The sequence below is a fragment of the Squalius cephalus genome (assembly GCF_949319135.1).
Source record: "Squalius cephalus genome assembly, chromosome: 18".
Classification (NCBI taxonomy): domain Eukaryota; kingdom Metazoa; phylum Chordata; class Actinopteri; order Cypriniformes; family Leuciscidae; genus Squalius; species Squalius cephalus.
This window is the reverse complement of record NC_137139.1, coordinates 22067444-22083791: the sequence shown is the minus strand read 5'-3', so window position 1 is coordinate 22083791 and position 16348 is coordinate 22067444. Positions and strand designations below refer to the sequence as shown.

General features: G+C 37.5%; 2 protein-coding genes across 4 annotated transcripts in view; both read right to left on the bottom strand.

Moving 5' to 3' along the window:
• Nucleotides 1–864, bottom strand: part of itih6 (inter-alpha-trypsin inhibitor heavy chain family member 6) — a 12867-nt gene extending 12003 nt beyond the window's left edge. For both annotated transcript variants that reach the window (XM_079848960.1, XM_079848961.1), the window contains exon 1: nucleotides 740–864. In XM_079848960.1, coding sequence (XP_079705086.1) covers nucleotides 740–844 — 105 coding nt within the window. In that variant the 5' untranslated portion in view covers nucleotides 845–864. The remainder of the gene's footprint in view (nucleotides 1–739) is intronic.
• pfkfb1 (6-phosphofructo-2-kinase/fructose-2,6-biphosphatase 1) lies at nucleotides 706–16348 on the bottom strand. 2 transcript variants are annotated; one of them, XM_079848963.1, is made up of 14 exons: nucleotides 16188–16348; nucleotides 12267–12392; nucleotides 5213–5309; nucleotides 5043–5109; nucleotides 4800–4874; nucleotides 4073–4129; nucleotides 3845–3966; nucleotides 3499–3706; nucleotides 2925–3071; nucleotides 2733–2837; nucleotides 2526–2655; nucleotides 2357–2419; nucleotides 2099–2163; nucleotides 706–2019 (listed from the first exon to the last, which is right to left on the bottom strand). In XM_079848963.1, exons 1-14 carry the CDS (start codon nucleotides 16240–16242, stop codon nucleotides 1960–1962), a joined length of 1377 nt encoding a protein of 458 aa, XP_079705089.1. In that variant the 5' UTR covers nucleotides 16243–16348; the 3' UTR covers nucleotides 706–1959. The 2 variants fall into 2 exon arrangements, with proteins under 2 accessions (XP_079705089.1, XP_079705088.1); XM_079848962.1 differs by lacking the exon at nucleotides 16188–16348 and adding an exon at nucleotides 13835–13966.

The window sequence follows — 16348 nt, the reverse complement described above, 5'->3', positions numbered from 1 at the left end:
ATGAAACCACTGTGACGATATTACATCACATTTTATAATAGGGGTGAATTCAGGTTGACACTTTTTGCCATTGAGATGACTGAGGAAAAGTGTTGCAATCAACCTGAATTCACGCTAATAAAAGAGCTGCTAAGTAATCATGACATAAAATTATGTTAAATAAATGCAAGAATTTGCATAATATGTGAATGCAGAAAATGTATAGGGCAACACCTTCATGATATCCTCCCTTATCTTTCTGCTTTCCTTATTTGACTCGGAATGAATCCATAAAACATTCATACAGAATTATACTTGGGTTTTTTTTCACATAGGGAATCTTTATTACAACTTCAAGAATCCAAATAACGCAAAATATAAACTACATCTTTTAGAAAACACTGCAGCTCGGAATAATTAGACTATTATGATTTCCAAAAGACATTTTATTTACCTGCCTCTCGTTTGATTTCGTAAGACATTATCTAGATGCAAAAAATAAAATTATTATTTAAATATAAATAAACTCTATTTATAGAATGAAATAACATTCCACTTGAACCGAAATTCCTCAGATGTTTTCGCGCGTAATTATGTGACGAGGAGCACTTTCAGTGTAGCACAAAATAGAATCGGTCACTCAAAACAAAACTTCACGTTTTACTCTTTTACTTTTCAGAGGAAATGTCACAGAACAATGAGAAAAGTAACTACCAAGTGCAAAAATATGAATAATAGTTTTATTACCAAGTACACATACCTGGAGAGGGACTGAGTGCGCGCCCGCGTGCCCACATCCAAAAGAAACAACAGTAAGTAGGATGAAAACAACTGCGTGGACAGTCAAATCCAATTTAACATCCATGCTTTCAGTTTATGTGGGAAAACCAAAACCACTGTTTTGCTCGTAAGACGAGTGCGTAAGGTCTTCCACTGACTTCACATTTTACGGCACACAGTTGTTTATAAAAGGGGTAGTATTGCCCCCTCCCTTCCAAAGAGATCCTAAAAATGATATTGAACCCACGATAATGCCATGAGAGAGATGGATGCTCATTTAGACTGAATAAATACCTTGGTTGTAATGACAAATGTGTTTCGATCATGCACAGGTATTTGTGGGTTTCAAGGGTAGCTCTTTTCACGTGTACATACTGGAAATTTCGCCACGGTTTTGGGGGGTACAAAAACCAACAAAACATTAACCCGTGAATGCCTACAGTTCTAAAAATGTTTGCCAGCTTTCCAGCCGTTAAATAATTTTTCTAAACCACATTACTGTCGCTATATTTTATGTAATAGGCCTACTGCATTTTTACTATAGAAATCTCAGTTAGGCTGGAATACACTTTTGGAGAGGCTCTCATGGACATACTAATAAATTATGAAGTGTGAGGAGTAAAGTGTCTTGAGACTGCTCTTTGTGATGACTAATATAGATTTATTTGTTTGGTTGCTGTCCATGGTACTAGTAACTAACTGAACTTCTAAACATTTTAAAATAAGAAAAGGTAAAAATAATTCACTCTTTAGTTGCGATATATATTTCAACTTGTAACATTATGCCACCATCTTATCAACAAAATACCAAAATACTTGATTTGTAAAGTTTAGTTTGAAAAACTAAAGTAGGATTCAAAAGTCCAAGACCACTAGTGAAAACGCAAAAAATATGTTTTTATTTATTTTCTAATTTAAACAACATATATGATCAGCATAATTTAAAGGAGTTTAAAGAGTTCATTTAAAGAGTTGGGAAAAAATACATTTCATAGTGTCTTCCTTTTAGCTTTCCTATAAAAAAATAAATAAATAAAACATTCCAAGATGTGGTCTCAGATTTTTGGACCAAACTGTCTTGATAATCTTAATGAAAATACATGCTTCTGTCCTTTTTTATATTCTTCCTCCAACCTTGCTATCCATTTACACAATCTATACATGTGTACTGTAGGTTAATTGTTTTTTGTTTTTTTATGATTATAGATGTTCAGGTACAGTCCGGAGTGCTTCTTCAGGCTTTCTTGCGATATTCACATCCTGGAATGCAAACAAGAAATCCCTTTTAGACACTCATCAGAGTTTAAAAATCATCGTTCCATAGGGTTTCATGACTTACTGTGGGTTTGTCCCTGTGAGTGTTCACTGCTTGGATGTTCAAATAGAAGGATTCCACTTTGCATCCTGCAAGGAGGGCATAAAAGAACACATGACAGTATTTATTGCTCAAAAGTATGTGCAGCACTTTCCATGAATAGGGCACAGAATAATTTAAGTCATTTGTAATGAGGGAAAATCATGTGGTAACACCACACCTTTAACACATAACAGGACACCAAATTATGTTTGAAATAAACTCACAGCTATACCGACTCACCATAAGCTAATGGAGTCAGTTTGAGAACAGTATGCAGAGGACACTTTAGATATGGTAGATCATCTGTGGAGAAATCAGAGATGTATAATTGGCACAGATGATGCTATCAAAGTGACCACTTGCGTTTCATAGTCTGTGATAGCAGTGGCCGGTTGCTTTTGGTTTAGACCTGCACTTTTGTCCAGAAAGTAGGCCAGTAGACAACGCATGACTGCCTGGTGGCAGATGACCAGCACATTCTCTTGTCTCTCAAGCTCCATTATGACTGGCTCCAGACGGTGCACCAGGTCTTCATATGACTGCAGAACACAGAAAATGGCATTTTTCCCTATATATTTCCACATACAAACTCATTTTTGTTGTGGACAGAACTCACTTCACCCTTTGGATATCGGTAGCGGTACTTGTCCTGGTCTCTTAAGGCAAACTCTTCTGGATGGGTTGCCTGAATTTCCTCGTACGTCATCTCCTCACATACACCCTTAAAATGTCCAGATTTAACTCTGTTACATATGCATTTCATGTGCAATTGTGCATACAACTTTAATTCAGAGCACGACTAGCTTACCGCATCGATTTCATTCAACGCCTTCCACTGTTCATACGGGACGCCCAGTCCCTCTGCTGTCTGTATGGTCCTTCTCATGTGGCTGGTCCAAACCTTCAGGTCCTTGATGGATTGACCCCTGATGAACTCGGAGAGGGCCCTAGCATACTGAGCAACCAGATAGATGCAAACATCTTTGTGTTTTAAGGAAGGTTCGAATCAAGTCACAGAAATACATGGCTTTTTATGCTAGAAGTAAAATATTTACAGTCTACAGGAGAAGTTGCGATAGTCTGTACTTTCCTTTATCAGAGTAAAACGACTTCTTGAACAAAAAAAAATTTAGGGCGGGACTTGATTTTGTCCACTGGGAATTGATTTCATGTGAGTGACAGCCAGGTGACAAGATGTCCCACCCTTACACATGCACAGTACGGTGATTTAAGAGTTTTAGACGTTTCAGTGTGGAAAAGCAAATTTGCTAGTGTGGCATTTCGAAACAAAAATGTGGTTAATGTGGACGTAACAGTTTACCATTAACATTGGTACGCTTTGACACTTTGAGGTGTAAACTGAGATTTTATGTCTAAATCACCTTTAGGCCCTGTGAGGAGAGACCTGAGTCTCCACCGATTCGTCCCAGCAGGTTGAGCTCACTTTCTCCATGGCGGCTCAGATAGATGGATCGTGGAGTGACGTGGATGTTCATGAGGTAATACACAATACGACTCTGCATGTGATCCTGGACCCGGTTTACGAGGTATCTGGATCCCACATTAAAGATCTTAATGAAGGAGAGGTGCCTATGAAACAGAGGGGAGGAAGTTTAAAGGAGTTAAGTCAGTAAAATAAGAAATATTTGTAATTATATATCGCATGTAATAGTTGGAAGTTATGTACAATAACATCATAATAAATTAGAGACTTTGGCAGCAGTATACCTGTCCTTTTCCTCATCCAGGGAGACATAGGACATTTTGTAGCAATCAATACGTTTCAGGAAGTCCACCAGTGCTTCCTCTTTGTCGTAGTTTTCATAATCCGGGCTGCTTAATTTTACTTGCTGTCATAATACATCAAATGAAACAAACAAGCAAATAATAATGTTATGCTACTTAAAACATTTTTAATAGTTTCACATTATAAATGGTTTAATAAAACAATCTTACCATTATATTTGCCTCAATGATTTCAGGGTCGTCACAAATCGACTCAATGAAAAACACCTGGAGATAAACATTTCTTATGAAATGTTGGTTGCTAAAAATGACAGTTTTACAAAATATTAAAGTGTGACAGTAGTTTAACTGTTTTCAAAATGCTTTATTCTTTCATGTCAATAAACTGCTTTCAAGACAAAAAAAAAAGAGTCAGATTTACGCCTGTCGATCACCGATACGATGGAACTGAATATGTGGTGAAACAAATCATCCCTGACGCGAAACCATCCATGGCCTCGCTTATAAAACAGCTATTTTCAGTAATCCAAATATAGCTCACTCCAGAATTAATATTTAATATAAACAATGTTTAAGATTAGTGGACAGGCAGTCGGTTTATGTGACAAAAAGCTGTTAGCACAATTAAATGGTTTATTCAGCGTACACTACTGAGACATCTACTTCATTGACTTCTATTCAAACAGAATGGACTCGTCTCCCCATCAGGATCCTGTCACATTTTTATCTATGAGGCTCCTCCTTGGGCAATGGCTCTGGTTTAAGCATTTTACATTAACAAATACCTTAATTTATAAAAAAATCTTTATTAAATATCTTGGAAAGCTACCATTTTGAGGTAACATCCCACAAATCACCACACTGAATACAATGTGCAGAAGAGGGAGACTTTAATAAAGCAGACTGTTGAATAAAAGTAAAACCCTGCTGCACCTGCCTTGTAGCCCTTGTCCTTTGCAAAACTGATGATGATGCCTCTTCTCTCCCTCGTGGTATTGGTAGCATCAAATACCTGTGAAGAGTATTTGTCAGAGATTGATTTACATTTTAAGAATTTGTTGACCCCCTTAATAACTGTGAAGAATTCCAAACTAATCCAGTAATAATAATCTTAATTTTACTGGGTTATTAATAGCTTGGACAGGCAGCATAACTGTTATCCATTACATTCTTGACTCACTGCTACTTGTCCCTGCTCCTTAGCAAAGTAATTGGCAATGTCCCTCATAGCACTTGAGGCACAGGCTCTGAACACATGATGGAAATACAGTTACAAAAGACAAATTCAGTTCTCACATTGAGTTCAAACATATTTAGAAGTTATATATAGCCATCTTAAATGTATTTTACCTGCGGATTTTCATGGCCTCCTCATTGTCAGGACGAAAAAATTCATAGTTCTTGTATGTCTGCACAGCCTCTCTTCGATACTGACCTAAATTAAAGACTTTGCATACAACAGAACAATAAAAATAGTTTGTTAGCAAACTATTTATATGTAAACACACACACTATGTGTTTATTAAATCAAAATAATGCTAAACATTATATCAGCAAATAATTTAATAATTAACAAACAATGCTTGCCATTGAGAGTACAATTAAGATTATTATTTTAATATACTGTATATCTACAGTGGGGGAAATAATCATTTGATCCCCTGCTGATTTTGTAAGTTCAAAGTGATTTTGGCACTTCCAAAGAAATTAAGGGTCTAGAATTTTTATGGCAGGTTTATTTTAACGGATAGAGACAGAATATCAACCAAAAACACATTATATATAAGTTATACATTTATTTGCATTTCAGTGAGTGAAATAAGTATTGATCCCCAAGCAAAACATGCCTTAGTACTTGTGGAGAAACCTTTGTTGGCAAGCTCAGAGGTAAGACGTTTCTTGTAGTTGGTCATCAGGTTTGCGCACATCTCAGGAGGGATTTTGGTCCATTCCTCTTTACAGATCCTCTCAAAATTTAGTTTATTTGTTTAGCACGTTTAGTACAAGTACAAAACTATGCAAGGAGGGAACGAAGCCACTCTAGGCTTGTACAGAGTTCCACTCCTGCTCATATTAACTCATGAGACATGCAGACTAAACACTCAAAAAAACAAAAATAAAAAAACAAACAACAAACGAAACAAAGCAAGAGCATAACCAGAAAAAAAGAAAAAAAACAATACAGAACAACAATTCAATAACATAAAAGATGATCAATCTAGGTAAAAATGCAGAAAGAGCAAGCAATACCTAGAAGGAATACATAAAGGCGTCAGGCTGGCAATAGTAGTCTCTTCAAATGCTTTTTGAAAGCAGAATAAGAGGACATTGATCGCAACGATGGACTTAAATCACTCCAGAGCTTAGGACCTCTAAAATAAATATTAAATTGATGTCTTGCAGTTTGTGTGTAAGGTAAGAGTAAAGTATTATTGCTGTGTCTAGTTTGAAATGAGTGTACATGTGAGATGGGGATAAACAAATTCTGAAAGGAGTCTGGAAGATCTTGTTTCCTATATATAAACTTATGCATAAATAGACATGTTTGATAAATATTTACCTTATCAATAGGGAGAACTTTGAATTTTTTATTAAGGGGTGCCGAGGGTGCATATCTATTTGAATGAGAAATAAATCTAAGATATTTCTTCTGTATGACTATTAATTTCTTCAGGTAAGTAGGATAGGTAGCTGCCCAGACAATGTTGCAATAATTAATGAATGGGAACAAAAAACTATAATATAAGGTTAAAAAAGCTGAGGAGTGAACTAAAGGACAAACCCTCCTCAATATACCCAGCATTTTAGCTGACCTCTTAGATACGAAGTTGATATGGTTAGACCATTTAAGACCACTATCTATAATGACTCCCAAAAATTTGGTATGCTGAACCAATTCGATTTGAGTGTTATTAATAAAGATTTTAGATAATTCTATAGGGTAATGTTTGTTAGTATTACAAAATATCATAAAGTTGCATTTTTTTATATTGAGGGTAAGTTTGTTCCATTGAAACCATTCCACAATGGAAGATAGTTCCTCATTGACCGTTTTGATTAAAATATTAAAGTCTTGGTGAGAAGCTACAAGATTTGTATCATCTGCAAATAGTACTGGGAGGAGTTTGGTACAAGTCGTGGCCATGTCATTAATATAAATTAAAAATAGAAGAGGCCCCAAAATTGATCCTTGAGGGACACCAATCATAATTTGTGACTTCATGGAGGTATAGCCTTCCAGATCTACATATTGCTCTCTGTTAGCTGTAGCTTCTAAACCATCTCAAGGCAGCATCCTCCACTCTGTATCTGCTAAGTTTGGCAATCAAAATATTGTGATGACCGTATCGAATGCCTTACTCAGGTCCAGGAAGACTCCAAGAGCAAATTTTTTATTGTCAAGAGCTGAAGAAATATAATTCACAAGTTGAATGAGGGCATGCTCAGTAGAGTGTCGCTTCCGAAAACCATATTGATGTTTGTATAAAATATTATTGGCATCCAAGTGATTAAATAATCTAGAAAAGACAGGTCTTTCCAAGATTTTCGATATACACGGGAGAATTTAATATGGGCCATAATTACCAAATTCCTTGGAGTCACCGGTCTTGAAAATTGGTATAGCTCTAGCAACTTTCAAATCCCGAGGGACAATTCCAGTTTTAAGAGACAGTGAGAGAATATGAGTGAGAGGTTTAATGATATAGTCAATTGTCTCTTTAATAAGAACACTTTTAATGCCATCATGACCATGGGCTGCATTTTTAAGTGATAAAATAATATTATGAACCTCTTGAACAGTTGGTGGGTCAAAATTATGGAATGGAGGATACTGACCTTTGATTAAAGAACAGGGGTGTATATCCGAGCCATTAATGCTAGATGCTAGTTCAGAACCAACCGATATAAAAAAAATCATTAAAGCCATTAGCAATATCAACAGGGTTGGAGAGAACCCCCTTCTTACTGTTCATTACTACAGGGGCGGTAAATGGGGATTTAGTACGGTTCAGTAAGTGATTAATGAGGTGCCATGTTGTCTTAATGTTTTTAGAAGCTTGTGCAAATTGATTTGAATAATATGCTTTCTTTGCTTTTCTTACTAAAGATGTGAAGTGGTTTTTACATTTCTTATAAGTTTCAGTATTAATTGAGGAAGGGTTAAAAATAGACCTCCTATAAAGTTTTTTTTTTTTCCGGGAAAGCTTTTTTAGTTCATCAGATATCCACGGCTTCCCCTTAGAGTATTTATTTCTGGATTTTGTACTCATCAACGGAAATGATAAATCTAAGGCCTTATTAAAAGACTTTAAAGGAGAACTCCGGTCAATTTTAACATTGAGCTCATTTTTTTGTACATTTGGAGTGCTGTCAATACAGAGAACAACGACAAAAATCGGTGTTGCCTACACCGTGTTATCCTCTTTTTAAAATTTGCACCCTGTTGACTTCAATGGGGCAAGTTTTAAACCTGCTTTTAGCCTCTTAACATCCTTGATGTGTCATTACAAGTGCACAGGTCATGTGAGTGATTCCTTCAGAGTAAACACGGTGAATCTGACTGCAGTAGATGTGAAAGATATGAATAAAAATGATGTTTATTCAGCCAGCGCACATACTTGTATTTACATCCTGTTTTCGGTCGAAGTCCATAGTAATCGATTGTCGAGTTCACGCGCGTGATCATAGGTACTAAACCAATGCGCGTGAACTCGACAATTGATTACTATGGACTTCGACCGAAAACAGGATGTAAATACAGGTATGAGCGCTGGCTAAATAAATATCATTTTTATTCATATCTTTCACATCTACTGCAGTCAGATTGACCCAGGTTTAAAGCAGGTTTAAAACTTGCCCCATTGAAGTCAACAGGGTGCAAATTTTAAAAAGAGGATAACACGGTGTAGGCAACACCGATTTTTGTCGTTGTTCTCTGTATTGACAGCACTCCAAATGTACAAAAAAATGAGCTCAATGTTAAAATTGACCGGAGTTCTCCTTTAAGAATAAGCTGTATGCACTGTTAACGTCTTGTGACACAAGTACCTCATCCCATATGATATTGCCAATGGCAGACTTAAAATGATCAATGCTGTTTCTAGAGAATTTACGATATTTATTTGTCCCATTCTTAGGATAGCTAGACATTAGATGGCGGGATTGGATAAACTGGAAGACAGGAAAGTGGTCAGAGACATCACACATCAGGAGGCCTGAAGTGACCTCAAAGTTATAAGAATTAAACAAAATATTATCAATGAGAGCAGCAGATGAGGAGGTGATTCTGGAAGGTTTAGTAATAAGAGGGAAAAAATTAAAAGAATGGAGTGCATTTAAGAAATCAACTGTTTGTGTTAAATCACATTTGAGTAAATTAATATTGTAGTCACCGAGTAAAAAACATAATTTGCTTTCTTTGGTTATTAACTCAAGTGTTGATTGAAGTGCATCAATAAATGTGTTATGGTCTGAATCTGGTGGTCTATAGATGCATCCGATCAGAATGCTCTTTCCATTGAATTGCTGACAAGATGGAATTTCAATAAATATAGACTCTGTGTTAGTGGTGTCAAATTCTGCACTAAGATCATCTCTAGCACCAGCATCAAAGGAATCCAAAACATATAGAGAGACACCCCCTCCTCTTTTGTTTTTTTCTACAAGAATGAAATGATACATAATTAGGTAGGGGGAATAAAGTAAATACATCATCAGTCAGCCAAGTCTCAGAAAAGGCCAAGACTGAGAAGGAAAAACTTAAGGTAGACAGGAAAGTTCTCAATTCGTCATGATTTTTAGACATACTACGAATATTCCAGTGGAAAGTAGAGAAAAGATATTTTAGAAAAGTTTATGGTTTGATGCAGTGAGTTTACTTGCCCTTCAGAGTAATAGTTACAAGACAGTTTTAATAAGTTTAAATTAGGTTGATTTACATCAGGATTAAATAAACTATCATAGATGCCACAACTGTCCATGTTCTGCTCAAATGGGTTGAAAATAAAAGAGTTATCGTCAGAGATGGGCAAGTCAATAGAAGCCATTGAAATTAAGCTGGCAAGAGAATCGACACAGACTCACGTGATAAAAACTGACTGTCCCCTGGTTGAGAAGGCCTCCTACTTCAAAAAGGCTAATAACCAAAGTTAACTGAATATTCCATCTGTCTCAGAGAATTGGGTAATCATCGTCTACAATCAACGACACAAAAAAATAAAATAAAGTAGTAGGTCCGCACATCCACAGCTCATATTGTGACTCAACTCTAATCATCATTTGTACAAGTTCAGTTCGTCCATTTCTTTCACCATCACTGCTCTTTCCTCTTCTGGTGTTGCTCCAATCGTTCGGATATAAACTTTACCATTCCGAGACCAGGTCGCTTTGATCTTTTTAGCCTTTTTCAGTTGCCGCGCTGCATAAGCAATATTCCCGTTCTTCCTCGTTAGATGTTCATTCACGATCTTGTCCTTTCTGTTGACAAAGCGGATTATGATTGCCGGTGGGGTAGGACTATTTTTTTTATTCCGAGGGAGTGTATGACAGGCCGAGATCTGATTACTGTGAATGGGAATATCCTTACTACCGAAGAATTGGATAACCTGGAATTCCAGGGTCTCCGTCTCAGCAGTTGTGTCATCAGCATTGTTTCCCGCAGCGACATTGGAATAGGCACGGTGTCGTGTTTTCAATCCAGAGATAATCAGATCATCCATACGGTAATATTGCTCTACATCATCCAGTCTCTTTTCCAATTCTTTGATCTGATCGTCTTTCTTCTTTAGTTTAACTTCATAGCCGCTCACCTGAGCTTGTAGTAGATTCACCTGTTTCGTGAGCTGCAGGATCTCCGTTTGTTGCATTGCGATTTTGCCGACCTCTAGTTGGATTGAGGCCAGAGTTTTTTTAATATCTTCCATATTGACGATAATCGTAAGCTTTCTCGTTGTTGTAATACTGAACAGGCACTTCGATCACTTTTGCTTGGTTTCTCTGGAGGATCAAATCCCCAGCGGAGAAAATGCTGCAGTCAGCTCGAACATGAGCTGAACATGAACATGAACACACACTCTCTTTCCGAGCGCCATCTTGCTTTTCGTCAACCATAAAATCCTTATGGTTTCTTTGCTGTCGCTTTGCAACTCGAGGTTTCAGCTCCCTCCACAGATTTTCTATAGGATTAAGGTCTGGAGACTGGCTACATCACTCCAAGACCTTAATGTGCTTCTTCTTGAGCCACTACTTTGTTGCCTGGGCGGTATGTTTTGGGTCATTGTCATGCTGGAAGACCCATCCACCACCCGTCTTCAGTGTTATGGCTAAGGGAAGGAGGTTCTCGTACAAGATTTGACGGTACATGGCCTTGTCCATCAGCCCCTCAATATGGTGAAGTCGTCCTGTACCCTTAAAAGAGAAACAGCCCCAGAGCATGATGTTTCCACCTCCGTGCTTGATTGTAGGGATGGTGTTCTTGGGGTCATAGTCAGCATTTCTCTTCCTCCAAACACGACGAGTTGAGTTGATGCCAAAGAGCTAAACTTTGGTCTCATCTGACCACAGCACTTTCTGCCAAGCCTTCTCTGAATCATTAAATGTTTATTGGCAAATTTCAGATGGGCCTGTACATGTGCCTTCTTGAGCAGGGGGACCTTGCGGGTGCAGCAGGATTTCAATCCATTGCGGCGTAGTGTGTTACCAATTGTTTGCTTGGTGATGTGGTCCCAACTGCCTTGAGATCATTGACAAGCTCCTCCCGTGTAGTTCTAGGCTGATCCCGCACCTTTCTCATGATCATCCGTACACCATGAGGCGAGATCTTGCATGGAGCTCCAGACCGAGGGCGATTGATGGTTATTTTGTATTTCTTCCATTTCCAAATAATGGCACCAACAGTTGTCTCCTTCTCACCAAGCTTCTTGCTGATGGTCTTGTAGGCCATTCCAGCCTTGTCCAGGTCTACAATCTGGTCCCTGACGTTTGACAGCTCTTTGGTATTGCCCATGGTGGTGGAGAGGATAGAATGGAAGATACAGATTCTGACAGGTTTCTTTTATACACATTATGAGCTGACATTAGGAGTACTTTCTTAAAGTGACAGGACTAATCTGTGTTACACATGGGCACATAACCAATCTGTGGGAGGCAGAATTCTTGCTGGTTGGTAGGGGATCAAACACTTATTTCACTCGATCAAATGCTAATCAATTTACAACCTTTATATAATCTGTTTTTTTGGTTGATATTCTGTCTCTATCCGTTAAAATCATTTCTTTGTAAGTGGGCCAACTTACAGCTGAGAATCAAATAATTATTTCCCCCACTGTTTATACTGTATACGTACTACGAACATAAACAATGCTTTCAATTAAGAGCTGATCACTTACCTGATGCATACACTCACCTTGAGTTGGGACGCCAATCCAATTTAGGTACCGGGTTAACTTTTTGGAGATGTAGGTCTTACCCCTGGCCGGCAGTCCAACCATCACAATCATTGTAGGACAGTTTGTAAACTGGGGCCGTGAAGCTGTGGACCAGTAGAAAACACTGACTTTAAAGAATGAGTAAGGTTTCGATCACAAGGATTGAGGTGTTCTATATGCATTCACAAGATGATGTCAATATAAAATCTATTTGATAGCCTGAATGAAGCATGAAAGAGGTACAAGAAGAGGACTGGCATAGCTTATGGCAGCATCAAAAGAACATACAGGAACCCATTAAATTCTGCACTGAAACCTGTCCATCATCATTAGATTGTTGTTGATTCTATATTGATTTGAGTTTATTGATAAACTCTCTAATGTGGGTGGTCGGGCTTTTAGTGTTGTAGGCCCTAAGCTATGGAATAAGCTGCCCCCTAATCTTTGTGCCATCTATTCACCATGCTCAGTAAATCATTATTTTCCTCTCTATTTCTCTGTCTTACGCTTTTTCATTTTTTATGTTACTTGCTTACTTTATCGAAATGGATGTTTTCTTTGATTATATAACTTCTCATGTTAATTATTTGTAGTTATTAGTTGTCTCCATCTGCTTTTCTGCTTGTTTGATTGTTATAATAAGCAGATTGCTTGTCTCTTTGTCTGTCAACTGTTTGTATTATTTTGTGATGCAACTTTGGGTTCTTGAAAGGCGTCTGATTCTGCATGTGCCTAATATGACGTTGTTCCCTGGTCACTATGTGTCATTTGATATCATGGCCTTAATAATCTGTATAAAAATAAACATATTATTATTCTTCATTAAAGTTTCAAAATATAATCTAAAATACACTGTAAACACTTCAAATTAAAAATGAATTTCAATATTGCTCTTAGCAAATCCATGATGGCCCATTTAGCATCACCCAACTGTGGCACAATGAGGCCTATAGTTCAAAATGTTGATCAGGATGTGGTAAATAAGATTAGCAAGACTGCAGACAGACTTACGCATTTAAGGGTCATGTCTGATTCTGCATGTGCCTAATATCAGGTTGTTTCCTGGTCACCATGTGTCATTTGATATCATGGCCTTAATAATCTATAAAAAATAAACATATTATTATTATTATTATTATTATTATTGTACTGAGACGGCAGGGTTATTCATATGACTTGGATAGCGAAAAGAGGCTGAATGTATAAAAACTACTGAAAGAACATCCCACAGCAGCAACCAAGGAATCGCATTGGTGATAGTCTTGAAGCCAACTCCAGCACTTAATATTCATTTTCATTCCATCGCCACAACTGAAGAAACGGAGCTCTCAAGAACACAACTTGCTGCTGGTGCAGCTTCAAGACGCTATGTGATTAAACAAAGGATAGACAAAGGAAGCAGGCAGGGCTGAAGTTCACAACACCTGGGTTGATCATCTACAAGAAGTTAACAGCATTTAACACCAACAATTTTTGAGGACAGAGAAAAAGCAAATAGCAAAAAAGAAAAGGAAAGGCGGGTGAATTAAGATATCTCCTCACTTACAGCCTCTCCTCTGGCTTAAGGAACTGCTCATCCATGGCACCCATATCTTGAGCAGAGGTGTCTGTGTGAGCTCCTTCTGCTCGGAGGACATGTCGTTGAGCCCTGCACTGCTGACTGTATGTTTAGAAACTAAGAACACATGGCTGGGTTCCCATCAACCCTTTTCCTGCTCAGGTCACCTGACTGAGGCGGGGACAGTTGGGAGGAGAGACAGGTTTGGCATGGTGGAGAGACAGAATCCTGGCTGCCATTGGTAATTGACTTAATTAACCCTGAAGTTCGGAGGCTTTGAGCCAGTCACTTTTGGCTTCATGAGAAAAGTGATAGCCATTCCTAAATAAAATTAAAAGATTATGTTCAGATATGTTCCTGTATATATTTTCGAAACTGTCACGGTTAGTCTTAATTATATAGTGTCTTCATTTGTAAAGTTCTCAAGTAAAACAATACAATTTTATAAAAAAATATAATAATAATTGAAACACACACACACATATATATATATATATGTGTGTGTGTGTGTGTGTGTGTGTGTGTGTGTGTGTGTGTGTGTGTGTGTGTGTGTGTGTGTGTTTCAATTTCTCATCCAACTAGCTCTAACTTAATACTGGTTTTGATCTACAAGTTGTGATCTTTTTCTTCATTAAAGTATAAAAATATATTCTAAAAGACACTGTAAACACTTATCTTCAAATTAAAAATGAATTTCAATATTGCTCTTAGCAAATCCATGATGGCCCATTTAGCATCACCCAACTGTGGCACAATGAGGCCTATAGTTCAAAATGTAGATCAGGATGTGGTAAATAAGATTAGCAAGACTGCAGACAGATTTACGCATTTAAGGGTCATGTCTGATTCTGCGTGTGCCTAATATCAGGTTGTTTCCTGGTCACCATGTGTCATTTGATGTCATGGCCTTAATAATAACACCTCCTCTGCAGAAAGCCTTATGTAGAGATATTTTAAGGTGGGGCTGCTGTGATGCAGTGCAGCACGCAGACAGGATGTTGACGTCACTCACTAACTGCAGAAAACTGATGCATGAGTGGTTGCTCTTCAGATGTGGCTAGAAATGTATTAGCCATGTACATGCACTGTAATGTAATGACTGAAGTTTTAAAAATCATGATTTTTCCCAAATACACCTTAAACCTGTATTAATTACTTTTATTTTAAAGCTGTCAGGGTGGATTTTGCGGGAAATTGCATAGGCTACAGTTGCCCATGCCTGTCACATTATGCGTACATGGAGAAAAAAAGCTCTGATTGTGGATAACGCGTAAAGTTTAAAGTGTGTTGTACCAAAATTACCCATGGGTCATTTAAAACGACAACCCTCTGACCGCCTGTTGAAAAAAAAAATGCTGTTATTTATTTGTCCATACGCTCTGATAAGATGTGTATGTAGGCCCTATACCGAATTACATGTGCCTCGATCACATTCATCCGCAAAAAGAAATACATAGACAAAGCACAAACAAAAAACAATGTTCTTACACAAGACTCATGTCGTTTTATTTTCTAACCGCAAGAGAGCCAAAGGTTACGAAGTTACACGTTTTAAAAGTCACATAATGTCACAATAAATGTCAAGTGTCACAATTAATTCCTCACTGTAAAAATGCCTCAGTGTTATTGCACTGTCTATATACAAAATATATTTAAGAAAGTGGCACTTAATACTCATAACTAATTCTATTTTCTGAGCCACTTTTGCGTTCATTTTTCATTTTTCTACTGAATGTTCCCTTCAAGTTCACAAAGAGATGTATCCTAGCAGAGTACTGGTGTACATTACAAATAAGTTATATTTTGAAGAATTTTTTTTTTTTTTTTTTGCCTTTATAGAAACAGTGAAGTATATGGACAGGACTGCAGTTTATTTTTAATGTTTCATGTGTATATTTTAGTTGGGTTAAAAATGAAAGGTCCTTATGTTCTGGTTTGTATGTCTTCTGTTATGAATGGTTCAAAAACAACCTTAATATAATCTCAGGAAGCTTTCAGACAAGTAAAGAGGCAGCTGCGTGCCCTCTTTGCTTTTTCCTTTTACTCTGATATCTGATATCTTTGCCCCGAGACAGCTTCCTTGATTACACATACTACACCGTGACCACGTGTGCTATGTGCTTCATAGTGACTGAAATAAACATGTTAATAATTATATCTGCTAGTTCTCCAGCAAATTTTAGGTAGCAAACTAGAACCAAATAATGCACAAGCCAAAATTCAAATCATCAACATAAAAAAAGTGTTTCCTTATCCTGACAGCTTGTGCTGTAAGCTATCAATACTAGTCATCTGTTGCCTGTTCACACTCAATCAGTTCTGTTGAACTCTTTGAACTCACCGGCACTGTCACAACGGGTTCTTCTGAGGAAGTCCTTTGGAAGCGCGTCCATCATTAGCGAAAACTAGAAGATCCGGGAAGATCCCAGCAGTGTGATGTATTTCAGACGCTCATTTTAATGTAACTGAGCAAGAGAAGCTTGTGCATCACCCCCCACCCTG